This window comes from Equus caballus, chromosome X, assembly GCF_041296265.1.
Source record: "Equus caballus isolate H_3958 breed thoroughbred chromosome X, TB-T2T, whole genome shotgun sequence".
Classification (NCBI taxonomy): Eukaryota; Metazoa; Chordata; class Mammalia; order Perissodactyla; family Equidae; genus Equus; species Equus caballus.
The window spans coordinates 102587247-102615202 of NC_091715.1; the positions used below are offsets into that span (position 1 = coordinate 102587247).

The window sequence follows — 27956 nt, forward strand, 5'->3', positions numbered from 1 at the left end:
TTGACAGATGAGTAGTGGTACCTCAGGCAGAAGAGGTCAGAGGAGGGCATTTAAAGACTGGGGAACAGCATGTGCAAAGGCACAGGGCATCAGACAGGATGAGTTATTGGGTTCAGGGATCTGTGGGTGGATCAGCATGGCCAAATGCGGGGTGCACTTAGGGGAGCAAGGGGACTAATTAGAGAAGAGGCTGGAGGCACTGGCAGGGGCCAGAGCAGAAAAATCTCTTGGAGGTCAATTTAAGGAATATGGACTTTTTCCTGAAGTCAATAGGGAACTATTGAGGGATTCAAAGCAAGGAAGTGTCATAAATGGATTTGTGTTTCAGAAAGGTCAAATTGGCAATAGTGTGGAGGAGAGGAAATGATACTGGAATCAAAAGCTGAACCAAGATGAGGTCAGGGAGGATGGAGAAAGAGGGACAGATTTCAGAAATATTTGGAAGGTAGACTCAACAGGACTTGGTGACTGATTTGATCTGTGGGCTATAGAAGAAGGAGTTGTCAAGGATGACTCCCAGGTTTCTGGCTTAGGTGACTGGGTAGGTGGAAGCGCCACTCATCAAGATTGGGAAGATTGGAGGAGGAGGTGGAAGAGGAAGTTTGAAGGAGATTGTGAATTGTTTGGCTCTAGACATGTTGAGTTTGAGGTGCTTTTGGGATATCCTGGTGGAAATGTTCAACAGAGAACTGGAAAACAGAACTAGAGCTGTGGAAAGTCTGAACTGAAGGTAGAAATTTGAGAATCACCAGCATACAGGTTATTATAGCCTTGGAAATAGTTGAGAACAGCCAAGCAGTAGGTATGCAAGGAAGAGAGGTGAAAGCCAAAGATGAAATCCTGGAGAACAAGTACACCAAGCAGCACTGGCCAGAGGGGCGAGAGAAGAAACTGGAGAGTGAAAGCCAAGGGAGAAGAGAATTTCAAAGAAGGTGTGATGACTCTGACAAATGTTACAGGAAGTCATGAAAGATTAAGACAGGAAAGTGTTGACTTGATATAGCAATAAAGAAGGCAGTGTGAGGAACATGGAAAAAGCATTTTCGGGAGGGAGTTAAGGGAAAGAAAGCAAAGGATAGATTACAGTCTGTTAAGGAGTAAATGGTAGTTGTGAGGATGTGGAAACCTCTAATAAGAACATCACTGTATGAAACTTGGTGATGAATGGAAGGAAAGCAATAGATCAATAGTTAGAAATTCACGGTCAAAAGGATGGTGGTTTTTACTTTTATTTTTCATTTTGAACAGGAGAGACTTTCCCTCTTTCCCCTCCCCTCCTGTTACCCCTCCTTCTCCTGCTTTTCCTCTTCTCCCTTCTCCACTTCCTCCTCCCTCTTCTTCTCTCTCTTTTTCTCTCTCAATGAAGAAGCTGAGGCTCAGAGAGACTAAACAATTTGCCATTGTTGCATAGTTTGTAAGCATGTTATATGCCAGCAGAAAGAATCCAGTGACAGTGGAGAGACTGAAAATATAAAAGAGAGGTGATTTTTTTTTGGAAGATTAGCCCTGAGCTAACATCTGCTGCCAATCCTCTTTTTTTTTTTTTTTTTTTGCTGAGGAAGACTGGCCCTGAGCGAACATCCATGCCCATCTTCCTCTACTTTATATGTGGGATGCCTACCACAGCATGGCTTGACGAGCAGTGCATAGATCCACACCTGGGATCCAAACCGGCGGGCCCCAGGATGCCAAAGTGGAATATGCGAACTTAACCACTGTGCTACCAGGCCAGCCCCGAGAGGTGATTTTTGACCACTTTTCTGAGTGTGAACTCAGCAAGATGAGAGGCACAGAATAGAAATCTAAAGTTCCAACCAGGCCCACATGCTAGAAATTTGACAGGGTAGAAGACAGACTACAATGATGTGGTCTGGTCATGTAATAGCTAATCTTTATTGAGCACTTACTATGGGCCAAGCATTGAGTTAAGCACTTTACTTACATTATCTCATTTAATTCCCACAACAACCCTATGAGGTAGGTACTGATATTGCCTTCATTTAACAGATGTGAAAATTGAATCACAGAAAGGTTCAATGATTTGCTCAAGGCCACACAGTTGTTGTGTGTTGGATCTTTCAGAGACCTCCAATGGCTCTTTAGAGGAGGAATCTAAGGCTGAGGGAGGTGAAGTCCAGAGGTGTCCCAGAATCCCTATCTAGTGAGTGTTGGACTTATAATGCAAACCCAGGCTCTCTCTGGTACCAAAGCCACACTCTTAATCACTATGCTGTTATGAATGGAAGCTATTAAAATAGAGAATATGTGCATATTTTTCTAGATCCAGCTCTGTAAGGCAAAACATTCCCTGAACTTAAGTGATAGTAAGAATTGCCCTTATGCCAGGGAGCTGGTAGTGACAGCATATACTTCCTTGGTAATGCACCACACAGTATAATGCAGCCAGGGCATTTGTAGAAAACCTCATGGTGAAAGCAGAGACCGAGAAAAACAGAGCTACTCATGCTGGGCAGCAATAGCCGAGTTCTCATGTGACTTTTTGAGGTGGCTGCATGACAGCAGCCATACTTCGTTCTTTCATGGAGAGAATGCTCTGTGAACAAGAAAGCCCCTAGCTCAGATATTCTCCCTCCTCCAGGTCTCAGATTTGTTGACAAGTTGTTCTGATGCCACCAGTCCAAGTTTGTAGACTGTAAATGTTATACTAGATGTGAGGCATAATGGAGCATGGAGTGTGAGGCTGGGAAGGACAGTCTAATTGTTATCCCTTCAGTGGGAACAGCATGTGCAGCAGAGAAAGGCAGATGGTTGTACTGCCAAAATCTCTGCTACTGTACTCACTTGTCACTGCTAGACTTTTCATTTGGTGATTGGTTTTTGAGATATAGCTTGATACTAGTCTCCATATTTGGAATATTATTAATGTTTAATCAGATCATTATCATTCTTTATTCAACAATGCAATTTACCAGGTTTTGATGTCTTCTTAACTTTTGGACCAGCTTGGGTGTGTGTGTGTGTGTGTGCATGCACATGTGTGTGTGAACTCTGTCTGATTTTATAAGTTCCCTTCCAGGTCTATTTTTCTGTGATCAACAGATTAATGGAAAGAGAATGAATAGAAATGTAGTATATAATAAACCACATGAGAAGTCATGCTTTCCTTCTACATATACGTGCTGAGTATTGCTATGTAGCCAAAGCTGTGTGGGCTAAACAGTTGTATAAGAGGCAGTTCCTGCCCTCAAGGAGCTTATTCTACATTTCTTCCATTCAGCAAGTGATAATACTACCTGACTTCCTAATCCCTTGGCAGTTCCCATGCTTGGCTGATTTGTCTTTCATCAGCAGAGCAGGCTAGGGAGATCTTTAATCCCAACATAGTGAATTTGAATTTAAGATTTTGACAGCTAGAAATGATAAGATAATCATATAATAATAATAATAATAATAATAATAATAATAATGAAAACATTGATAATAGTAAATCAAGAATGAAGAGAGGCAATTGGGGACACATAGATTCTCAGGAGGTAGTATGTTCTGGACAAAGTTGAGATATTTACATGGCTTGGTGAAATGGGAAAATAGCTCAGGGATCAACTTAACATTTCAACTAGAAGAGTGTCAGTTCTTTGGTGATAGGTGGGGAGAAAAGGCTTGTGGAGGAAATGAAAAGGAATAAACTGTGTTCACTACCTTTCTTCCACATAGAAAGCTCTTTTTGATTTGATTGTGAATTTTGGGAGAGCAAGAGGCCCTGCTAGTGGAACGAGGGGAAAGAGGAAGACAGACCACTGGTTTTCCAAAGAGCAGAGCAAACGGAAGGGAAGATGGAGGTGCTGATAGCCTCAATGACAACTGAATAAACAAAGCCCTTTCTCTGGAAAAATTTATGTGTAAAATATTTAACTGACATTAACAATGAATTAATGAAAACACCCAAAACACCTTATTAGTATAGGAAGTTTTTTCCCCTTTAGAAAATATGCTGCTTTAAAACTCAAAATCACTTCATATGTGATCCAGGCAGAAAGCAGTGTGGGTCTCTGGAGGAATGAGTACTATAAGGATGAGGATAAATGGAAGTGACCTCCAAGCGAGTCTCTTATGTCACCTCCTGCCAGCTCACTGTTCTGAGAGGGTCCCAAGTTTAAGAATTTCATGACTGAATGGATTGCTAGGTGTCACACGCTTCCAGTGGGACCCAACATTCCCCTCCACCGCGTATGTGGGAAGGGTGAAGAAAATGAAATCCATTTGCACCTGATTCTGATACCATGTGTCTCCCTTCTCCACTTGGGGGCTCTGAGAGGGAGGGACAGTACCTTCCACCTGGCATTGCCTCTGAGTAGCTTTGTGAACTCCTTTGAGCTATTATGTTGGTTGGTACTTTGGCTTCTTTGGCTCCCAGCACCAGCTGATGCCCTGAGCTGAGTCCCAGTTGGGCAGGCTCTATTGCTCAGTGCTAGCTGTCTCCAGGGCATTGTTCTTGAGACTTCCAACAGGGCAGATTTGTGCAGTTGGCCCATCTGGACAAGATCTATAACAAGTAGAGCTCTGTGCAATAAGCTCATCTCCATAGTCCACCCCCCGCTACCCCCGCCTTCGGGCTGCAGCAGCCTGACACCCCAGCCCCGCCATGGAGAGTATCAAAGAGATACTCTCTGCTCCTTTCAAAAGGGTATTGCTTGTGGCTTCTCATTGATTGGCACTACCTGGGCAGAAATGGGAAAACAGGGACTCTCTGCCCTCTCAATTCAATCTCCTCCCTTATGCCGGTCCTTTAGTTTTGACTCTCCTTGGCACCAGAGTCATAGTTAATATCGTCAACAAGATTAATTTCTGGTCCAGCTACCCTGGTCAGCCCAGAATAATGCTATCCTCAAAGCCAAGAGACAGACAAGAGGAGTAGCTCAGTGAACAGGAAAGAGCAGACAAGCTCAATAGGAAAAAGGGGGAAAGAAAGCTGACCTCTTGGTTTGATTATAGGATTTGCTTTGGTCATTGGATTTATTGACTTTCAATCTGGAACACCATTTTGATGAAAGGAGGAAGAGGGGAAGAGAGGGAGGGAGGGCGGGGGAGAGAGAGAGAGAGAGAGATTGGACTCACATAGTTAATTATTGTAGGTCCAGAGAAAAGGACAAGATGTTTAAGAAATCATTTGATCACCTCTGTCTTCCAGCTGTTAGCCCCACCCTTTTTCAATTCCTCACAGTTGGGTCACTTCAAAGGACTCAGTGTACCAGACCCATGCTTCCCCACGTCCCAGTCGTATGTCAGGCCTGAATGGGCTCTCCCACACCCTCTCTATCCTGATATTTCTGGCAGCTTCCACTGCCTGCTCCCCATCCTCACTGTGGAAGGAGAAGGGAAGCAAAAGAAGGGTTAAGAAAGGACTCCAATTCATGGCTCTCTACCTTCTACAACTACTACCCTAAGGTCGGCCAAGTCAATGTTTGTCAAGGATAGGAGTCCTCTATATGCCTAGTTCCTCCCCAGGAACTTTGAAGCCCACTTTATCCCGGGAAAGGTTGCATGACACTATTATTAGCCCACTAAAAGGAGGTGAAGGAACAAGTTGGAAATGAAGGGTTCTGGGAAATAAAGCGACTTTGAGAAAAAGAAGAAACAAATGAATGTCCAGCCAACAAAAATCTCTCTGAGGATAGTTTCTGTATCCTATTCCTCCTAGGTCCTACTACCTTGGGTCTCATTTTTCTTGAAAGTTTCCTAGCATCACTGAGTAAGTTTCTTAAAAAGTAAGCATTTTTCTCTTTTTATACTCCCTAGCAGCCAAACACACCCTACCGCCATACTAGCTGGTTAGAGAATAAAACAAATATTTCTGAGACCAGGAAATTCAGGTGGATCTGGAAGGGTGGGCTTTCCGAGAGTCCAAGATTCCTGACCCTGTTCTGACAGTATTGAGCATCCTAGGAGACTTGAAGATCTCTTTTGGGTCGTATAGCAATGCCCTATCCCAGCGCAGCTCATGACTGTTCCAACCTTGCTGAAAGGTACGGAACCTGTCACCTTGCCTTCCTCCCATAGACAAGGAAACCTGACTGGGTCACCCAGGGCAGCACTTGTGGGCAGCAAAGACTCCCTATTTGAGCCTGTGGTAGGAGGGACAGAGGGCACAGTACAGGCCAGGCTCTAGGTGGAGGTGGCAGGGTGAAGAGTGGTGCAGATTAATATGACAAACACCAGAATCTAGTAGCAGCAGTATGACTCTTCTCCTCTAGAAAACTGGAAAACAGAGAGGTTCCAGCAAGGGAAGAAGGTCATCCCGGCCCCAGGAACACGGCCAAAACTTACTCTCAAGAGAAATGGGATAGCACGGAGAAAATCTGGATTAGGGTAGATAAGCCATCTTTCTAAGTCCAGCTACTATTGGCACCATGCAGTGTAGACCCCCATAGCTTCAGGATTGGCCGTTGAAATTCTGAGTGGGAGATCAGGAAGGAACTGTCCAACCCCCTGATAGAATCTAACAGAGGGGGAAAGCCCACCTAGGAGGAAGGAAGCCAACAGCTGGACTCTCTGGCCTCCACTCTATTCACAGTGCCTGGTGGATATCTTCTGACCGTAGCACTTTATAGACAACCCAGTAGAAGATGTTGAAGATGAGGAAAGTGAAAGGGAAGACAGCACGGGAGATGGTGTCAATCCTCTTGGCTTGGTCCACATAGAGTTTCCGCATGGTTTCTGCCTCCTTCAGAAGAGGGGCTGGAGGTTGGGGGCTATAAATGCCAGGCCCTTCCATTGGACCTCCATCCCTTGCCTGCAGGCAGTGGCCCAGGCCATAGCCACGGAAATAGAAGCGACTTTCTCGAATGATATCTTCCTCCTGGAATTACATGGAAGAAAAGGCAGAATTTGAGGTTACACTTCTAAAGCAGAGGGATAGCAACAAGGCCACACACAAATATGTCATAGTTGATGCTATGCAGATGGGGTGGCTGGGTACGCAGGCCCATTGCATGCTTTTTTTATGGCCAGATGAGATAGATGTCTGCTAAGCAGCTGTGTATGGTACGTATGGTATGTGTTATGATTCCAATTGCAGATAAGCCCCAAGCCGCCTTTTTAAAATGCACAGCATCATCTAGAGCCATCTAAAAACCAGTGAAGCGCCAACCCACTGTGAGAGGGGCATCTCAAAGTCAAGTTATCTCTGACTGGTAAGAAACAGAATAAGCAGAACAATGAAAGCTTTAGAAAGCACAGCTGAGATATTTAGACTTGGTGAACTTGACTTTAATGACTTTCAAAAGCTGCAGAATTAATTCTCCTTGTGCTATCTCAACTCAAAGCTGAAAATTCCAAAAGTTTTCAATAACCTAGTGGGTTTTCCAAATTAGGGTAAAGCTGATTACTCTGTTGCAGATACAAGTGCTTCTCTGCCAACCAGCAGATTTTGACATAGGGGTCAGTACATCTAGGGTAACATTTATTACCCAATACACATTCCATTCATGTACAATACATGCATTATGATGAACACAGTAATGCTGAGGAGGTAATTTTTTTTTTTTGAGGAAGATCAGCCCTGACCTAACATCTGCCACCAATCCTCCTCTTTTTGCTGAGGAAGACTGGCCCTGAGCTAACATCATGCCCACCTTCCTCTACTTTACGTGTGGGCCACCGCATGGCTTGATGAGCGGTGCCATGTCCGCACCTTGGATCCGAACCGTCGGACCCCGGGCTGCCAAAGCGGAAGGTGGGAACTGAACCGCTGCACCACTGGGCCGGCCCCTGAGGAGGTAAATTTTATATAAGCACTACGTAATGTAGCAGACTACACAAAGTTCATTTATCCAATAGTGAGGTGAAAACCCTAAGTAGCTATAACACAGCTGAGAGCCCTGAAGTAAAGGCAGAAAGATGGATAGTGATAGTGATAGTGAGTGAGCGAGCGAGCCAGAGAGAGAACCAAAGCCTCTGAGCGATCAATAGAGAAAGCTTTGCTCACTTAAGAGCCCACCAGGCCTCCACTCAGAGCCTATTCATGAAGTTTATATACAACCCAAACATGCCTAATTTTCTCTGTTTCTAAAGGACACACTGCTATCAGAATTGATGGTTCACAGCCTGGAAATTAGACAGAGGAAGGTAAATGTACAACCGAACCTAGAAATACTTCCTTCAGAGATGGTTGAAGTTTTTAAAAGTATTGATGTTTAAGGGAGTAAAAGCCTCAGCTATCTAAGAAATCACCTGGCGTGAGATGCCCTCTGTGGGATGATGTCCACTACCATCTTGGTTTGTCCAGGACTGAGGGCTTCCTGTGACTTGGGACTTTCAATGCTAAAACGGGGAAGTCAAAGGCAAACCGGGAAGAGTTCGTCACCCTACAGCTACCTGAGGCACTTACTACAACTTATAAAAATAAAGAACATATACATTGAATGGATGTGACATAGATATACCTAAAATGTGGAAAAGTAGATTTTACCCACACTGTGCAGTTAGACATTATAGGGTCTTTATAATGGGACCTCTGCAGCTATGGTAACACATTGATAAGTGGCTCTGTAGATGAGATGTTGGTGTGGTGGGTCCCAGTAACCCTGGATTATTGCATCACCAGAAGGCCTGGCCTGTCATTGGGCATCAGGAGCAGGCAAACTCAGGCCAGAGATTCACCAACAGATTGTATCTCTTTCTCTGCTTCCTGTGGGTTCATAGCACGAACTTGGGAAAGGCATCAGTCTTGTTCACTGCAGTATCCCCACTGCCTAGCACATCGCCTGGCATCTAGTAGGCACTCAGTAGATATCAGCTGAATGAATGAATGGAGTGATGAGCCACATGCTTCAGAATATAGGACAGGGAATGGCTTTGTTCTCATGAAGCCAGCATCCTCTCAGGGTCTCAAACTGAAGAGTCTACTCAGAAGAGAATCTTCCTCAGTTACAAAGTGCTTGGCAGGAAAAAGGATTACTCTTTGTCCCACTCCTGCACAATGGCCTGGTGCCCTTCAGCTTCTAGAAAGAGTGGCACCTTTGGTATAGGGAAAAAATCTAAGTCTGCCCACCAGGGAGCTTTGCTACACAATTCTTGATTTTGCCACTCTCTGTGGAGAGAGTTGTACATGCGTAGGCCAGAGGCAATTCACTACTGTGATTGTGCTTCGCCCCTGAGTCACTGTAGTGGGGCAGTCTTAGCTCTCTGCTCAAAGGTATTTACAGAGCCTCAGTCACCAAAGGCCTTGGCGCACCTCACCTGTATTCTCTAATTCATCTTCACACTCTTCCTACCAGGGAGGTTGTGCTGGACCCATTTTAGAGATGAAGGACCAGAGGCAAACAAAATATCTCCCAAGTAATCGAAAAATGAGGGGATAAAGAAAATGATTTTCTCTTTTGCTTTCCAGTTCAGGGTCCCTCAGACCGCCTGTTCCCCACTGCTCATCCCAATCCCCTCAGCCCCCCGGCTAGAGGATACAACCACGGAATATGTTTGTTTTCAAAAAGTTTTGAAAGAGGAAGGTGAATCCAACTGCTGTTTCTGTTTCTACAGATCCAGGTATTTCCCCTTTTCTCCAATCAGTAAATCTAAAGGGAATTATTTGAAAATATTTCCCAGGCTGAAAAAGCTATTTCATATGGGATAGAAAATATAGCCAATACAGTAAGCTGCCCTTGGGTCTTTTTGATTTTAATATGTTGTACCACTTGTAGTTAGGGGAGCAAAGATCAATGGTCTGTAATCCAAGGGTGAAGGGCCTGGATTTGGGTATTATCTATTGAAGTCAAATTCTGAGGAGGGGGTGTGTGTGTGTGTTGAGGAGGGACAATGGAGACTTAAACGTAACTTTGTGGCTTCCATGGCTGTTGAAATAGAACACTTTTGTTGCAGCTATCTACGGGGGAGGAAGGCTGGGGAGCAAGAGAGGAAAGATATTCCAAAGCCAATTTGGGGAGGGAATGCACAGTATGGGAGGTGAGGTGTGGAGATGGGAAAGAGTGATAGGTATTAGGGGATGTGTACTGAAGCAAAGAGAAGAGCCGAGAATGAAGAATAGGAGAGGGTGCTGGGGGATGGAGAGAGAGCAAGCAGAGTTCAGGGACCAAGCCTCTGAAAGGACTTGGCAGTATTTTGAAATGTCTTCCATTTCTCAAGTTATTCTATTAATAATGGCAAGGCTTCCTCTTTGTCCAGCTTGAAAGACAGCCCTAGCCAGTCAGCCTGCAAAGGTTGGTGGACTGGGTTACATGGCTGCTGTGTCCAGAGTTTGGTGCTAGGGCCTGTTGAAGCTATGAAAAAGAGAGACAGACTCTTCCCTCTGAAGCTTATAGACTAGCTGGGAAGACAAAGCAGAAATATGTGGAAAAAAATTAAACCACTTTAAACAGTGATGTGGAAACAGACCACCACGCAGTGGAGATGGATGGTTGAAGAGAGATTAGAGAAGAACAGGATTAAGCCTGGAGCTGGGTGAACAGCCCACTGGCTCCTAGAATACTCCTTACTTGCTCTTGACTAAGGGCTCCCTGAAAATCACATGGATTCTCTCCCCTTCCTCAAGAGGGCTCTTCTCTGACTGAAGGCTTCTGCTTCTCTAGCTGGAACAGCAGGGCCCAGAGAGAGTTTCTAGAGATGGATTAACTCTGCATCAACTTTTGCCAGCCTGCTCGGTGACCTCCAGGATTCCCACTACAGTTCCACTGGGATGGCAGTGGCTTTAGGAAACTTGAAAAGGGACATGACTAATGGCACTGCTTTTAATTTTCAGGTTTTATTTACATTAATAATAAGCCCAGTCCACTTTCAAGCAGGACCCAGGAGCCTAAGCAGGGAAGGCCCAGGCTGCTGTTACAACTTTGTAATAATTGAGCACTGGCTATGACAGACTCCACTATGAGATCATGACCAACCTATATATGACCAGGAAGCGGGTAGGCTATGGGCAGTTGGGGGTTAGAGAGGTACAGGGAAAGGAGTGGGACTAGTGTCAACCTGGAGTAGCTCTACAGAAACCGCGGCAGTTGTCTGTTGCTAGGACATCAACACAGGCGATTTAGCTGGCAAAAGAACTCTGGAACAGTTTGGCAGCTTGCTCTTCTTTTCCAAGGTAGGCACTGAGAAGGCATCAAGATCGAAACCGCTATAAAGATAAGATTTTGGTACCTGCAGGCCAGTTTGACACAGCTAAAGAGGTGGTGGAGACAGTTAGCTTAGAAAAGAGTACATCCTCTTTTCTTGCCCTTCTGCTAAGTCTGTATATTTTTTCTAATCCTCAGCATGGGATAGGAAAGGCTTTTAGGTCTCTTGAAGAATGGGTCTTACTCTAGGAGATGCTGTTGTGGATCAATCCACTAGAGGGCATGTTTCCCAGGGCCCATCTAAAGGACTAAAGCTGGGCAAGAATTGACAAATTCTGACAAACCGCTAGATGAGACAGGAGCCCTGCCCTCAGCAGAAAGGGACCTTAGCAAGTGACATGAAATCTCAAAGGTAGTTTGTGAATTATTTTTAGTGTGGCTATATGGTAGAGATAGCCCAGGAGCAGCTGAGGTGGGAGGTAGGGGTTAGGAGGAGAGAAGAGCCTTAGAGCTAGAGTGGCCAAGAGGCTAGAGCCAGTGGGCTCAGATCATTTTTCCCCTCCCCTCAGAGGTCATATGAGCTTGCGTCTTTGGCTTTAGAGTTTGGCCCAGTTTAGGCAGAAATCAAGGAGTCAGGTCTCAAGATAGACCGGAACTCTGTGTCTGATGATTAATGGACCAGAATGTAGCTCAGAATAGGTTTTCAGCTTTGCTCACAATTGGGCACTTGCTTCTGTGAGAGTGGCCCAGGCACCTCTGTTGTCATGACAACGTACCTAGCACCTATTGTCCGGGCAATCAGGGGTAAACTGCCTCTGTTGTCATGACGACATGATCTCTACTGTATTTCCCCAGGTGATCATTCTACTGTAGAAGAAATGGGGTTAGTGAACAAGAGTGAGGGAGAACAACAGCTCACATCCAACAACTCTGATGCACCTATTGAAGATCAAGGTGAAGAAATCCAACAGCCAGAAGAGGCAAGTAGTGGTTTTTCAATTCCAGCTTAGCTATGGGGACCCTTTTATAATACTCCCCTAGAAAGGCACCAATGCCTGACCCTTTAATTCTTAACCATGACTCAGTGTATGACAATCTGGGGTACTTCCTCCTGGGAGAGGGGAGAGCCAGGAGCACTCATTATTAATTCTCAAAGCAATCTCATATTGACTAACTTGATAAGGTTCTAATACTGGCTAACGTTTTCTCAGTGCTTACTATGTGCCAGGCACTGTGCACTCTTAATCACTCTACAGACTTCCCTACAGGGATTAATGTCCCATTGGACAGATAAAGAAATGGAATCAAAGGGGTTAAAGTACTTAGCTTATCTGTGACCAGCCTGGGACTAGAATCCAGGGTTCCTGATTGCCTGGCTAATCTTCGCAGCCCTAGGTCAGGTCTTGGTTTGTGGGAAGAGTAGTAAGGAAGGAGTCCAAAGGAGGAAGGAAGTGGGCCCCTCCCTAGTTATACTCACCATGTGTTGGCGCCTCTGCCTTCTTCGAAGTCGCATGAATTCCTTATGCTGACGGGAGACAAAATTGACAGCAGCGTACTCCAGCAGGGCAGCGAATACAAAGAGCAGGCACACAGCCATCCAGATGTCGATTGCCTTCACGTAGGACACCTGCAACATCCATCAACAGCATAGTCATCTTTCTTGGAGTCCTTCCATGGCCTCTTCAGTGCGTTGCCAGCCCATATCGACTGCCTCCTCTTCTTCAGTTTTATCCTGAATTTTTTCTGGTTTTTAAAGAAGCTTTCCAAGATTTGTCCCGTTGTCTGAAGGCCCACATCAAAGAGATCGGGCTACCCATCATCCTTCACCTCTCTGCACTCTCCACCTTCCACTTCCATCTGCCTGTCCTCCCTATACTTCTTTTCCTTTATTTCTTTATTATTTCTGTACTTTTGCTTCTGCTTCTTATTATTCTTTTCATTCTTGTCTTCTTCTGATTCTGTTCTTTCAATAAACAGCAATGAGCATGAACGTTGCATTTGTTTGCCCTCTGATATCTCCTAGGATCCTCAGAGCCATGGTGGGAATCAGGCAGAGTTTGTCAGTCCCATATGAGACACGTGAGGACACTTGAGGTCTAGAGAGGAAAAGTCTTAGCCGAGATTACCCAGGGAGAAGGTGGCACTAGGACTTGGGGGTTCTGGGCTTTCTATTCAGTGGCACTGCCAGTCGCCTAGGCTGCAGTCTCAATATCAGACTAGGAGTTCCTTCCTTTCCCTCCTCCACCCCGATTCTTCCCTTGACCCTGTAGTTTTTCCTGCTGCTCTTCTGCTGAGGAATTGAGCGCAGTAGTGAGCTGAGGCCTCCTCTCTCACAGTGGAGAGCAGAACAGGGCAGAGATCCCAAGGGAGCGCCACCCACCCTCGGCTATGGACACTTTTCTACTTTCAAGGCACTGTTGGCATCTGCCTATCCAGTCCCTAGTTCTGTCCTCTCACTACCTGCCTTAGCAGCCTTTAAATACTTTTCTCTACCATTTCCCTTGTGAAGATTGGACACTTACCTCTCCTGGAGCAGGGTTGCAGTTGGGTGGGGCCAGGAGATGGGGGACAGAACTCAAGTTTACAGAGTCCTTTCACCTCCTCAATCAGATCAACTCCCCACATAGTTTTGAGCTGCTGAGCTCACTCTATGGGGCTCTCCTGCTGGAGTAGAATTCATGACGTACAACCTCTTTCACTAGCCTCTGCTATGTTGGATACTGAGGGTGCTGCAGGCTCCAGGTAAGGAGCAGGTCTCACTGGATAAACCTTCCACCTCAGTGGTTCTTAACCTGGAATGATTCTTCCCGCCCCCTACCAGGGCTATTCAGCAATGTTTGTAGACGTTTTTGGTTGCACAATTTTAGGGTAATGGTAGCTATTGGCATCCAGTGGTTGGAGGCCAGGAACACTGCTAAATATCCTGCAATACACAGGACACCTGCCTCCTTCCCTACAAACACAACAAGGAATTCTCTAGCCCCAAATGGCTATAGTGCTAAGTTGAGAAACCCTGCTCTTTTAGGGAAATTCCACTTTGGTGAGTAGTGGTGGTGGGTTGCTAGGCATCTCTGATTAAGCATCCTTTGGTATTTCCACTTTGCCACCTACTAAGAGGGCATCTTAGTTCATTCACCATTTCCCAGTCTCACTGTGCCCCCAGGGATGTCGTCAAGTCTGCTATGAAGATCAATAATGAGGTAATGACAGGGAGGGCCATGAAAGGTTTTGGACCACTAAAAGAAAAAGACCCCTTAAACAGCAGGAGAAAAGCCTTGTTAATGATGGTTGTGTCAATAACACATCTTAAATATGTCTGGAATCCATCCTCTCACTACCCTAGCTCATCTGAAGGACTGCAACCATTTCCTAAATGGTCTCCCTGCATCTCTGCTTGCCACCTCCAATCTGTTCTCCAAACAGCAGCCAGAGTTTTTGTTTTCAAAATGTAAATCTGATCATATCTCTCCTCTGCTAACAACCCTTCAATGGCTCTCCGTTACCTTTACAATATAGTCTATGCTCCCCTTAGCATGACATTTAGGCCCTGCCTACTTCTTCAGCCTCATCTCGCCCCTGGCAATCTATGACCCTGCCATGATGAACCATTTCAGTAGTCTCCCAAGGAGATGGGTTAGCAATGTATTTGTCTCTACTGGTTATGTTTGCTCTTTTTTCCCCTCCTTGCTACTACCTGCCCCAAGAACTGTGAGCCATTTAGATTACAGGTTCTCAAGAGAATTGGGTCCCTCCTCCTTCTTGCAACTTTAGGTCTAATCTCTGGTAGAAATTTTCACTTAGCTCTTCCATTCTGTACTGAGCCACCTGCAGTTGTGTAGATAAAGAGCCTGGTAAGAAGACAGTGATTGGTGCCTTTGGGATCCCCCAAACAGACAAAGGAGTGGTTTCCTGGGGGCATCAGAAGTGGCCATCCCAGCTGAGTTCCCTTAAAAAGTGAGCCTCTGCTTCTCTTATCCTGGACACTCGAGTCCTATTGGGGTGGGATTGGTGTGACTTTCAGAAGCCATTGACCCAGCCCCACCTCTTTCTCTAGGGCTCCTACCAAATCTAATGTTGCACAGACTCAAGAGTGAGCAGAAGCCCCCTGACTTACTCAGTTCCTTGTTCTGCAGGGCTGGCCAATGAAGCTATTTGGTTTGGCGTCATACCTACATAGTTTGCTTACTGGCCAATGAGGCCATGAAAAGTTCATCAAAATCTGATGAGAAGGCACCAAATACTGCAAAAAAAAACCCTTCCAACAGGGGCTGGCCTGGTGGCGCAGCAGTTAAGTTTGCATATTCTGCTTTGGTGGCCCAGGGTTCGCTGGTTCGGATGCCGGGTGTGGACCTAAGCACCACTTGTCAAGCCATGCTGTGATAGGCATCTCACATATAAAGTAGGGGAAGATGGGCACAGATGTTAGCTCAGGGCCAGTCTTCCTTAGCAAAAAAGAGGAGGATTGGCAGCAGATGTTAGCTCAGGGCTAATCTTCCTCAGGAGAAAAAAAAAACCCCTCCAACAAAGTCCATTTTTTCCAAATGAGGAAACTAAGTGATTCCTGTGAGTAAATGGATTGTGCTTGCTCACAGGAGGGGACTGGAGAAGGAAGTTCTCTTGGTAAGAATAAGGCATAAATTGCAGCACCTTCCTGAGTTAGAGAAGAATCTCCTTCTTGTGTGGCAGCGGCAATAAGCTAGGCCAGGGTTCCTAGGTCTGAGCTACTTTTCTGCCTCTAGTTTTCCTACAAGACCACTACCACAACATGGCCATCACAGCCCTGTCTGCTTGTATAGCCCTTGCCTAAGCCCTGGCTATTGAAGAGGCCTCTCAGAGCCTCTTCAATATCCCTGCTCACATAGGAAACACATTTATAGGAAATGATCTCTGACAACTTCCCCTGATTTGGGTTTTGATCTTGATCCTAATCTGAGTTTTGTCACCATTTATCCCTAGAGGGCTTAGGGCCATCTCAAAGATTTCCTGGCAACTCAAAAGTAATTGGGAACACCACCAGCTGCTATAGCCCTAGGTCCACCACTCAGTTCTTTCCACCCAGACATCTAATAATCACAATAACTAAAATTTATTGAGTGGCTATTATGTGCCAAACACTGTTCTCTGTGTTAATACATTATCTTATTTATTTCTTGCAATAACCCTGTGGAAGAGGTAATATTCTTATTCCCATGTTACAGGCAAGGAGATTGAGAGGTTAAAGAATTTACCTAAGATCACCATTAGTAAATGATGAGGCTGGGACTTAAACTGAAATCTGCTTGAGTCTAATCTCTTACCCTTAACTACCACACACCTCCTGTCCCCATACAGCGAATCTATAAATTCACCACGGATGCCCAGATTACCCCCGCTTAAGTCTCTGGTGAATGTCTTCTTAGGAATAAGCTCTAGGAGATGGGAGATCAGGGCCTGGTTCCTATCAAATCAGAGCAAGAGGGAATATGTTCACTTTAGATCCACAAGCAACTGCGTTGTTTTTGTTTCCCATTATTTCTCCACGGCCTAATACAATGCCTGGTTCATAGTACATGCTCAATAAATATTAATTGACTAAAATGGGGTTGCTCCCTGATTTTCTCAGAGTCTTTCTGACTGTAAGGGCTTTGAGGTGACCTCTAAATTCTCTACATGATGACACAAGGCAGGGAGACCCTGGGCCCAGTCACGTCAGCACAAAGCTCTCTGCATAATCCAGGATAACCAGAGTCCACTGACTTTAATTACTATTTGCTACCTCAAAATTTTCCCACTGCAAAAGAATGGGTAGTGTCTCTAGAGCTCTTGGTAATAGTATCCGATTTCCGACAAAGTAAGATATAGATGTCGGTTTGAAATCCTTGTATTTCTTTGATTGTTTCTTGTGGAGCATGACCTTGAGAAGGTCATTCTATTTCTCTGAGCTGCATTGTCCTCATCTGTACCATGAGGGAGTAGGACTTTCTACTCGCTAAGAGTCTTTTGATCTTGGACATGCTAGTATTTCCTGATGAAAGTCAAAGTAAGTCAAGCACTGTCTCTACTTGTTCCCTAGCCAGACAGCATCTGCAACCCCTGCTTCCACACTGTTAGCATGTTATTAGCAGTATGTTGTGGGGGAAGAGAATGCAGGCCACCTGCTTTTGCTCAATGGCTCTTCTCTACCTTAAATCCAAGGAAAATAGTGAGCAGGAGGGAACAGGGGATGAATGGGAAATGGGGAGCTCTAAGCAAGCAAGTTCCCTTGCATGTCTCTTCACCTTAGGCAAAGAGGCCCGGGAGCCAGAGCTCTGAGTTGTCATGGTGAGCACGGTGGTGATGCCTAGGCCCACACGGGCAGGGGCAGCATCCATGTTGATCCAGAAGGAGACCCAGGACAAGATGACGATGAGTAGGCTGGGGATGTACATCTGAATCAGATAGTAGCCCATCTGCCGTTCCAGGTGAAACTTTACCTCGATGCAGGTGAATTTCCCTGCAAGGAAAGAGGTGAGGTATCAGGCACCAGGTTCCCAGCCTGCAGCTGAGCCTGAGGGGCAGGACTAGGGCAGCCCTATCCCCATGGGCCAGCCTCCGGGCACCTCAGCTGGGCCAATAAATGAGCCTTTCAAAATGGCCCCAGGGAGCACCAGGTGTATGTTCTGAGGAAGCTCTCAGAGCAGCCACCAAAGACTTGACCTCTTGACCCTGGCACTTCAGTTTCCAGCAGAAGACCTTCCACAGGACAGCACAGCAACAGGATTAAGAGCAAGAAGGCTCCAGAGCCAGACAGCCTAGGTTTGAATCCTGACCCTTCCACTTACTAGCTGTGTGACCTCAGGCAAAACACCCAAGCTTTGTGGGCTTCAGTTTCCTTGCCTGTAACACAGAGTATTAACAATATCAACTCCATCATCAGTGGGCTAGTGTAGGAATTAAATGAGATAATGTGTTTGAGGTGTTGAGCACATAGGTAGCTGGTACTATTATGATTATTAACAAAGCAATGAGCTTACACTCCACTTAAATCACAGCAGCCTTGCTTGAGCTTGCTGGTACCCCAGAAGCTCTCTAGCAACAACAATTCACTGAAATAGACACTGTCTGTGTCTTAAGCAAGTGAGAACAGCCAGATAGCAAACATCTGGACACAATGTCCAAAAGAGACCAGCTCTGGACAGTGGGCTGCAGGTTCCCATAGAGCATCAGGCAGCAGTACTCTATTCCACCAACAAAAAGTGCATTGGCCCCAGGCACGTGTACTAATGCTCTGCCTCCTTGGCCAGCCATCTTCACGTTACTCTGCTTCCCATGCCCCAAGGCTAAGAAAACACTAGCTCAGAGCTTCTCCCAGCAGCAGAGGTTTAGGATAGGCAAAGCAAAAAGCAGAGGGTGTGTATATTGTTATTTTATTCTGGCCTAGGCTTGCTCTTATCAGGCCTGTCTGATTCCTCAAGGCTAGCAATTTCATCAGTGACTGATTACGGCTTTGACATGCCGTGTGATACTGTGATCTCTTATTGTTCTTTGAGTCTACTCCACCTCACCCCACTCCCTGCTTCTTGCAGTGACATGCCTTTGCTAGGTACCCACATTTTCCTTCCTTCCTTCTCCCCCCTCCCCCGACGCCATAATAGTGGTTTGGTTTTTAATGACAAAATTAACACTTGTTTAGTATAGAAAAAAAGTGAGAAGTGGAAAAGGAATAATAATATTCGTCAGCTAACACTTACCAAGCCCCTACTAAGTGGCCTGACTTTATCCAGTTTCTCTCATTTAAATCTCATGACAACACTTTAGGGCATGTAAAATTATTATTTTCCATTTTACAGATAGGGATACTGAGGGTCAAAGAGATTAAATTATGTTTCTCAAGGGCACCCAACCAGTAAATGGTGGAGCCAGAATTCAAACTTAGCTCTATCAGACTCCAAACTGCTTGCTCTTATCCATTGTATCACATGACTTTAGAAACATTTAGTGCTGTTTCCTTCCAGGATTTTTAAACAGGTGCTTTTGATTTGTTTCTTTTACCACAAAATAATCATTCTGTGTGTATAACTTTGAATCTTAGCCTTTTTCACTTGTACTTTCCCATGTTGATATAAGCACCTTGCAAGCGTCCTTTTTAATGTCTGGATAACATCCTACCAAGCAGATGCACTGTGTAATTTACTTAAACCTCTGCCCTATTGGTGGATATTTAGAACAGTTCTAAGTTTTTGCTGGTATAAACAGTGACCCAGAGCCCTCTTGGGGTCTAAAGTCAATAAGATATTTTGGAATATTTCCTTATAATAAATTCCAAGGAGTGAGATTCCTGGATAAACATGTACAAAAAAAATTTAGCTTCTAGACTAAAGTTTCTCAAAGTGTGCCCCCTGGACCACTTGCATCAGAATCCTCAGGATGCTTGTTCAAATGCAGATTTCCAGGCATCTCTCCTAGCATATGTAATCAAAATCTCTGAGAGGTAGAGCCCAGGACTCAACTTTTTAACAAGCTCCCCAGGGGAATATAATGCACACCAAAGTTTGAAGACTACTGACCTGCATACAAATTGCCATTTTTTCCCCAAAGAAAGTTATGTCAATTTCCACTTTGACCAGCACTTTCTAAATTCAATGACCTATTCGTTTTCCCACTCCAGGCGCCCCCACATACACGAACACACATATTCATAGGGTGGCACCCAAAGCATGTCAGCACACCATAGAAGGTACCCAGGATCTCCCCTCTTCAGCCTCTGGTCTCTATCTCAGGGTCATAGCTCTTTCTTTGTGGCCAGATCACCAAGGGAAATGAAGAACAAGTAGCTCTTAGGGAAGCTGCAGGGAGCAGATGCTTAGGCTAGAAAAGCAACCTCTCTCTACTTCCTGGCCCATGTTTCACATCTGAGAAAACAAGCCAGTTCAAAAGAGTTGGGCAGTGGTGGCAGCAGTAGGAGGTGTGGGCGGTAAACTGGCTGGTGCCCTGATGCCTATTCTCTCTCGGTTCAGTACAGCCATTGACTACTCCTAGATGTAGATTCTCCACCTTCTGCAAGAAGTTGGCCCCAGAACAGATGGGACACTCCTGTCACTCACTGGCACAGGCCCATTTGCTCTGCAGCATGCGACAGGGACAAGAACGTGGGCTTTGGAATTCAACAGATCTGGATTTGAATTCTAAATCAGCCATTTACTAGGTGTGTGACTTGGACAATTGATTTAACTTCTCAGAATCTCAGTTTCCCTTTCCGGAAAATGGGGCTGATAATCCCTCATAATGACATAAGGTGTACGAAGCACTTTGCACCACATCTGGCACAGATTGGACCTTCAATAGAGGCTGGCTGCCTTGCCCCCTTCCCTCCCATCTGGAGGCCCTCCTCTAGCTCACAGCTAGTAAAGATCCTGGGTTTTTACCTGTGTTGTAGTGCTTGGTACAGTAGCCTAGGTCCTTCTCATCCCGCAAGATAAACTGGGGCAGAGTCAGCCCCTCAGCCACTTGGACAGCCGGAGCATCTTCCAGCCACTCAAACACAAGGTCATTCATGGTGTAGCCAACTGAAAATAACAGAGATGGCAGAGGGCTGCAGTGTGTGGCTGCTGGGTTAGGGGATAGGGAGAAGGTTAGAACTGGCAGAAAAGGATGAGGAGTAAAGCCTGGGTTTTAGGGGCTTCATGCTCATCTTGGAAATGGAAACCGCTGAAGAGGGTACTTGGTCAATTGTTTCATGGGCCCATCCTAAGCAAGTAAATCAGAAAGATTCCAGACTCCCCTCCTACCTAATTCTCAAGCTTTAGCAAGGCCCAAAGAGAAATTATTCTGGAAAATCTAGAAAGCAGGTCAAAAGGGTTGGAAAGATGTCAGGGAACCCAGCTGGGAACCTCCTGCCATATCTGAAACCCAGGGGAGTAAGCATGTGTACGGACCACATGTCTCAAGCTGAGCCAGCCTCAGTGCCAGGGCTTCTGCCACCTCACCCTAGGGAGGAGAGAGCTATTTATACCCTGCCAGTCGTGCATGGGACAATGCACACCACAGACTCCTAGCCAGGGCCCCAAACTGGGGCAAATTGAGACTAACATCTGACTATGCCAAAGTGCTGACAGATAGCTAGCAGTTGGTGAAGACTCCTGCCACATATACGACCATATTCACATATGTCAGGTGGAAATGGGAGCAGAAACATCAAGTCTCACAGGTGTCCAGTGTAGGGCCTTGACCCAGGGGAACTGTGTGGCATGGGGCAAGTCACTGCCCCTTCTGTAAAATGCTCCACTTACTTTTCAGAGTTGTTGGTAGCGGGTAATGAGAACCTGGGCATGAAAGTGGTTTACGAACTCTAAAGAGCTGACTGCATAGGACACATTCTACTCATCACTGTTATTATATGCTGGAAACAGCCTGACAAGCCTTCTTCTCTGAGGACCAAGTGGATGTCTTCTGATCTCACAATATCACCTTGCCCAGATGATGGCAAAGGAGTGGACACAGGTGATGGTCCATCCTTGCCATCCTTTGGCTTCTCTGCAATTGGGGCAACCCCTATGGGCTGGCACGCCTACCATAGAGTAGCCCTTGGCTGACCTTGCCACCCTGGGCACTGTCCTATGCCTAGAACTGTCCTCTCTCACCTCTCTACAAAAGTTACCTGTGTTCAAGAGTACCCCATCCCTGCCAACTTGGCACTTTTATAGGCATCTTGAATGTCTTAACTCAGGGGGAGTAAAGATAGAATTACTTCATGCACTGTGAGAGGGAAGATATCCTTGGGGAGAGGAAGCACCCCTCAAATGGCCCCCCACAACCAGCACAGGCACTTTTTTATGTAAGGCTGGTGCCTTCCCATTCTCCAGCCCTGTGGAACAGCCAGACCAGCAAATAGTGTGGGGATGGGAAAACACACTGGGTTGGATGTTAGTGAGCCCTGGCTTCTAGTCTCATCTGTGCCAACAACTGACTATGTGCTTGGGTACGTCCCTCCCTACTCTGGGTTGCCCTTTTCCTGTCTGGAATATAATGTGAAGGGGTTAACTAGCTGGCATTCCCGGCTTTGCTCTGTGACTCTCTAGAGACACTTACAGCTCTCCAGCTGCATCGTGCAGGTCTGGATGTCCATGGGGAAGTTCTTGAGGTCCATTGGGCAGGACAAAATGAGGGTCAGCCTGGCAGGGACAGGAAGAAAGAAGTGACCTCAGCTTACTGGGGCCCAACACAGCACAGGGGACCCTCTTCCCACCCTTCAGCCTCTATCTAGCTTCTTCCCCTTGACCCAAGCTCTCCTGGCCATCCACCAGGTGCACCTGATGCTGTAGAGCACATTCCCATTCTTGAAGATGCGCAGTAACTTGTTGTCTGTGGTCACCTCATGGAAGTTGGCCCCTTTCTCATTGGCAAAAAACAGGTCTGGCTTCCAGATAGAGTCCAGCATGGAGGGATCGAGGTCCAGTGAATCATCAGGATACTCTCGGTAGGCCAGGCGTGGGTCATTCCACTGCTGCCGCAAGAAGACATTCACTCGATAGTCCTGGGAGTGTGCAGAGATGAGCCCATCAGAGGCAGTGCTATTCCAGGGGCCCAGCAAGCCTACATGGGCAGGAGGACCACGAGGAAGAAATGTTGGGAGCACATCTTAGGGGCAGTGGGCATTTTCTACTGGAGAATGAGTCTGCCTTGGGATGATATGGCAAAACGGGAAGGGAAAAGACATTTATTAAGCACCTACTATGTTCCAGGCTCTCTGCTAAGTGCTTTCTTTATACACATCATCTCATTTAAATCTCACACCAACCCTGTGAGGAGAGTGCTGCTATGATCCTCATTTTACAGACAAGGAAACTGAGACAAAGAGATTTAAGTAAACTTCCTAAGGTCACACAGCTATTAGATGGTAGAGTCAGGATTTGAACGTGGGTTTGTCTGATTCCAAAGCCTGTGCTACCTCCCATGCTTGACCATCTGCTCCTTAGGCTAGTCTGCCTGTAGCCAATGAAACCCCAGGCTGAGGAAAGATATCCTCTTAGTGATCAATTTCACACATTCCGTGGCTTTAGCCATGACCATGAAACATGTAAAGGACAGTAGAGGGAGGAAAGGCTTGCTGTCTGGTAGGCTTCTCCCATTCACAGTAGAATGGAAGCAGGGAACGGGGAGACTACTCACCATGGTAGTCTCAGTGACAGAGCCAAAACTGTTGATGAAGATGTTGCAGGTCACGTTCACGGGTGGGCCTAAGGGCAGCAAAGCACAGTTATATTGGCAGGGCATTCCAGGAGGCTCGGAACAGTTTCCAGGACTCTTTTCCTGACCTTGAAGCCGGGGCACTGCTGGGAGAAGGCAATGCCAGCTACACAGGCCCATGGGCAATGGTGAGGGGAGGCTCCTTTTGAGCCCTAAGAGCTAGTCCTGTACCTCCAGCCTCCGGTCCTTGGGGCAGGCAATAGGGGCTGGCTAGGCAGGGTGCCCTGAAAAGGAGTGGGGAGGGAGGTAATTTTGTAGGATGAATCCTTGTTACCTTTAAAATTGGGTCGAATCCTGGCATCATATCCGGATGTTCGCCCCATAAGCTTGTCCAGGAAATCAGAGGGGGACATGGGCTGGGACCCCTTGGTCCCAGATTTGACTTCCTCTTTTGCCAAGGCCACCCTAGACAGAAGATATAAAGAAATCTGAAGCCAGCTGTTTTCTGCATTTATCATAGACCCTCTCGTTCCCTGTCCCCACCCACCCCTGGCTGGTCTCCCCATCAGGTAGGAAGATAGGAGAAGATGGGTCTATGGGAGCCCATTGCAAAATGAGGACAGAAACAGTCATAAGCCAACCAGTTAGTCCTAGAAAATTGCTTTCTCATATATTAGATCTTTTTACCCTCATAATTCTCAGTGTGATGGGGGTGAGGACTGTTATTTCCAGTTTACAGATGAGAAAACTGAGGCTTACAAAGGAGGGGTGACTTGTGGGAATGTAAATTGGTACAACCACTATGGAGTTTCCTCAAAAAATTAAAAATAGAACTACCATATCTTCCAGCAATCCTACTTCTGGGTATTTATCCAAAGGAATTGAAATCAGGATCTTGAAAAGATATCCGTACCCCATGTTCATAGCAGCATTATTCACGATAATCAAGACATGGAAACAACCTAAGTGCCCATCAACAGATGAATGGATAACGAAGATGTGGTACACACACACGCAGAGACACACACACACAGAGGAATATTATACAGCCATAGAAAAGAAGAAAATCCTGTCATTTGTGACAACGTGGCTGGACCTAGAGAGTATTATGCTAAGTGAGATAAGTTAGACAGAGAAAGACAAATACCATATGATCTCACTTACATGTGGAATCTAAAATAAATAAATAAATAAATAAACAAAAGGGGAGTGACTGGCCCAAAGTCTCAAAGCTGGTAAGCAACAGGGTTAGGACTCAAACCTGAGGCTGAGGACTCATCCAGTGTTCTTTTTCTGAAGGTGTTTTAAGCACTCAAAGAAGAGTGATGGCTCACTGGAAATAATGTGGCTGCTGCAATGTTTTGCCCATGGGGCCTACCCAAGGATGGGAAGGCCCGAGGACAACTTGCATCCCTGAGAGTTGGTTTCAGTTACTTGGCCTTCATGCTGAGCCGTTCAGGAGCTGGGAGCCAGCTTCCAGAGAGGGAGGCTTGGCTTCTCACGTTTGCTCCAGTAGGAAGTTATGTTTTGAGCTGGACCTCAGTTCAGGGTTGCGGCAGCTTCAGGCAGGTAAACCCGCTTTGGCAACAAAATAGATGGGGAAGCAGGGCTTTAGGAGCACAGGAAAGCTTCCCAGTAGAGTGGCCATGCTGTGAAGGTCAACTCCCATCTTTTTCCCCCTGACAGCTTGATTTTGAGGAAGTGGCCAGTGTGCTTTGGCCTAGACTAGAGGCCAGCCCCTTCTCCCTGACAAGTTTTCCTCCACAAGCAGCAAAGCCCCTTCCACAGGCCTGCTTATCTGCTTGCCAACCCTCAGGTAGACTAGGGACCAGGAGCTCAGCAAAGCCTTGAGGGCAGAGATGGGGTGCAGGGGTGGAGCAGGGCTGAGCTCAGGCTGGTCTTCTGGCTGGAGTGTGTGCCTCCTGCTCCATCCTGCTGTCATCACTGCACCAGGTGCTAGAGCTAGCTTCTCCACTGCCACTACCACTGCTGCGCTGTGGGGCTGGGAGGCAGGGTGACTGTGGACCTTCTGGGCCCGACTCTCTATGAGCCGGTGGGTCCCTCTTTCTCAGTAAATCTATGCAGCAGCCAGTGGCAATAAAATAATATAAATAGCTAAGGCCCCATGCCAGATGCTTTATTCATCTTATCTAGTTAATTCTCATATCGATCCTCTCAATAAGTAGTATTACTATCCCCATTATGTAGATGAAGAGACGGAGGATCAGCAAGGTGAAATGACAGGTTCACGATCATGCAGTTAGTAATCAGTAAACCAAGACTCTAACCCGGAGCTATTGGCTTCAGAACTAAGTCCATCTATCACTATAGATTGATATAAGCGGCCCAGGGTGGGCTGCCAAGGAACTAGAACGGGAGAAGGTCCAGAGCAGCCACACCGTGACCTCCTAGAGTCCTGCCTGCCTTCTTGCATCCCATGAGCAGGAGAAAGCCCTTAGCCTGGCAACAGAGGCCACCTTGGCCCAAAGTAGAGGCTGCCAGAGCAGGTGGCCTAAGCAGACTCTGAAATTCCAAGGAGGCTGATGGTGGTGTTGGAACAAGCAGAAGTTCATGGCTTCACCACAGGGCGTCCACACTGGCCAGGTGCTGCTACTGGCCACCTGCCATGAGGTCACATGGCCTTGCACACGGAGCAGCCATCATCCTTAGCCCCACTCTCCCACTAGCCCCAGCCCAGGACCGTGGGACAGGCTCTGGGCTTAGCTGTCTCGGGCTTCAACCCCTGTTGCAGCCTCTCTTTTCCAGGGCTACCTTGTCTGTGGACCTGAGGGCAGAATCACTGTGTGCAGCCGCTCCTTCCTTTCATTCCTGGAAATTCCCAAACACTGGCCCAACCCGAGAAGTTCCAGAGCTGAAAATCTAGCTCACGCAAGGCCCTGGGGTGGGGAGGGGAGACAACTCTGATTCTCCTACTGGGACCGAGTGACCTTGGACAGGTCACCCCCCTCCGTTTCCGCATGTACCGTGAAGGACTTGGACTCAAAACTTCCTAAGGGCCTGTCTTGCTCTAATAGCCCAAGTGGGAATACTGTCATGGTAGCTTGGGCCTTGAGGCAGCCTCCTCTCCAGGAGGGCCAGCAAGGTGCCCCCTTCTGCCTGCATCCTCCTATCAACTCCAGCTGAGCTCCATTCCACTTTGAGTTGCTTTTCACTCTTAAGAAGTTTGCTGCCCCACACTGGGTCCCTGCCTGCCTACCAGCAAATGTGTCTGTAACCAGCAAGGCAGGAAATTCCTCAGAGACAAGCAGTCCTGGTATGCTCCTTGACCCAAGAAGAGGAGGATATTGCGGTGACACTCCCCATTGCCCTGGGAGGCACTTCTCTTCAGTTCAAGTAGAGCCATCTTTCCTCCTCAGCTCACCCTGTCCACCTAGACTGGCTCCTGGTCTAAGACAAAGTGGGAGTGGGTGGGGGAACATTTACAGTGAGCCCAAAGTGTGTCTTGCCCCCAAGCACAGGAAATGACTGCCACTGAGTGCCCCTCCAGAGACAGTAAGCAGCCACGTGGACATAAGCAGGGTGACTGTGGAGGGCCAGGGTTTGGTCAGCCCAGCTTCATTCTGATGTAGTTTTGGGTAAACTCTTGCTACCTGAAGCCCCTTGGGTGGGCAGCTGGCAGATGTTGGTGTCATTTTTAGGGATCTCAACAGTGTGTGGCCAAGCTGGTAGGGAGATAGGGTTGGATGGCAGGACAGATGGCTTCCATGCTGGGGCTCCGCTACTTACCTCCCACCCAGGCCCAGGAAACTCCCACCCATTCGGAAGCTTTCCCCTCAGCCCTGGGGCCTTGACATCCCTCATGAAAGGCTCCTGGGTCATGAGTGGGGAAGAGTGTGTCCTCCCCTGAAACCCTCCAGACTGCAGGCTTTTTGCAAACTTAGAGAAAACCGTGCCAGAAGCCCCTGCTGCCCCCGGCCAGTGTTTGCATGCACCTCCTTCTCACCCCCACCCAGCTCACCTGAGGAGGACCTGCCTTGGCAGGGTCCAGAGGAGAAGAAAGGAGAGGGTTGCAGGAACGAGAGTTTTCATTCCGCGGGGACCCTGGAGCCCTTTCTCAGCCTGGCTGCCAAGGTGAGAGGGGATATCCTGGCGAGGAACCCGAAAGTATAGAGCCTTCCTCCAACTTGGGCTGCTCACAAGGAGCCCGCAGGGGCTGGGCTAGGAGTTGCGCTCTCTCCTCTTCTGCTCTCTTCTCCTCTGCCCTGCCGTTACCAGTCAGGGGCCAGAACTATTCCCCTGGAAATGATCCTGACACAGATAACCCTACCGGCTCCTGCTCTGGCTCTCCTGGGGCACCGGAGGGCCTCAGCTTGCTTGCTGGGGAGCCGAAGGAGATTCTCTTTGGGCAGCAATCACTCTCCAAACCCCGGAGAGTCTTGGAGGGGAGGGAGGAGGGAGACTGGTAGGAGGTTTCCCTCCCTCTCACCTCCCCCCAGATGCACCCTCCGAAAGCAGCAATTTAAAGGCACAGTCGCCTGCAGCTGGAGTGGGGTTCCGAGAGCGTGTCCATGTGGCCGGGAGGAGCTTGGGCTGCTGCTGCCCCTGGGAGAGGGCCGGAGGTGTTCTATCCAGCTTCTAACTCTCCAGCTGGAGGAGTGCCTGCGGGCTGTCCTGCTCCCCCTCCCCAGCAGCTTCCCTTTTAGCCTGGAGCCAAGCTGAGGCCCGAACTGTGAAGTCCTAATGATATTTTAAGGGGGAAAAACACCTGAGAGGGTTTAGGCAGAGCCACTGGGTACTGCCAAGCTGACAGCTTCAAATTAGAGGAGGCCA

General features: G+C 47.1%; 1 protein-coding gene across 2 annotated transcripts; it reads right to left on the reverse strand.

Moving 5' to 3' along the window:
* Nucleotides 1-1242: 1242 nt before the first annotated feature.
* GLRA4 (glycine receptor alpha 4) lies at nucleotides 1243-27729 on the reverse strand. 2 transcript variants are annotated; one of them, XM_070258387.1, is made up of 10 exons: nucleotides 27145-27729; nucleotides 23500-23630; nucleotides 23148-23215; nucleotides 22289-22512; nucleotides 22068-22150; nucleotides 20405-20545; nucleotides 17279-17493; nucleotides 12499-12648; nucleotides 6480-6817; nucleotides 1243-1462 (listed from the first exon to the last, which is right to left on the reverse strand). In XM_070258387.1, exons 1-9 carry the CDS (start codon nucleotides 27213-27215, stop codon nucleotides 6527-6529), a joined length of 1374 nt encoding a protein of 457 aa, XP_070114488.1. In that variant the 5' UTR covers nucleotides 27216-27729; the 3' UTR covers nucleotides 1243-1462; nucleotides 6480-6526. The 2 variants fall into 2 exon arrangements, with proteins under 2 accessions (XP_070114488.1, XP_001489094.3); XM_001489044.7 differs by lacking the exon at nucleotides 1243-1462 and having other exon boundaries at nucleotides 3845-6817.
* Between the last annotated feature and the right edge of the window lie 227 nt (nucleotides 27730-27956).

Excerpts from the sequence above, each read along its gene's own strand:
- GLRA4 (XM_070258387.1), bottom strand. The coding sequence starts at position 27,215 with ATGAAAACTCTCGTTCCTGCAACCCTCTCCTTTCTTCTCCTCTGGACC. Across the intron at positions 20,546-22,067 it reads CACGATGCAGCTGGAGAGCT|TTGGCTACACCATGAATGAC; the intron begins GTAAGTGTCTCT and ends TGTTATTTTCAG. Across the intron at positions 6,818-12,498 it reads GGCAGAGGCGCCAACACATG|GAGGAAGATATCATTCGAGA; the intron begins GTGAGTATAACT and ends ATGTAATTCCAG.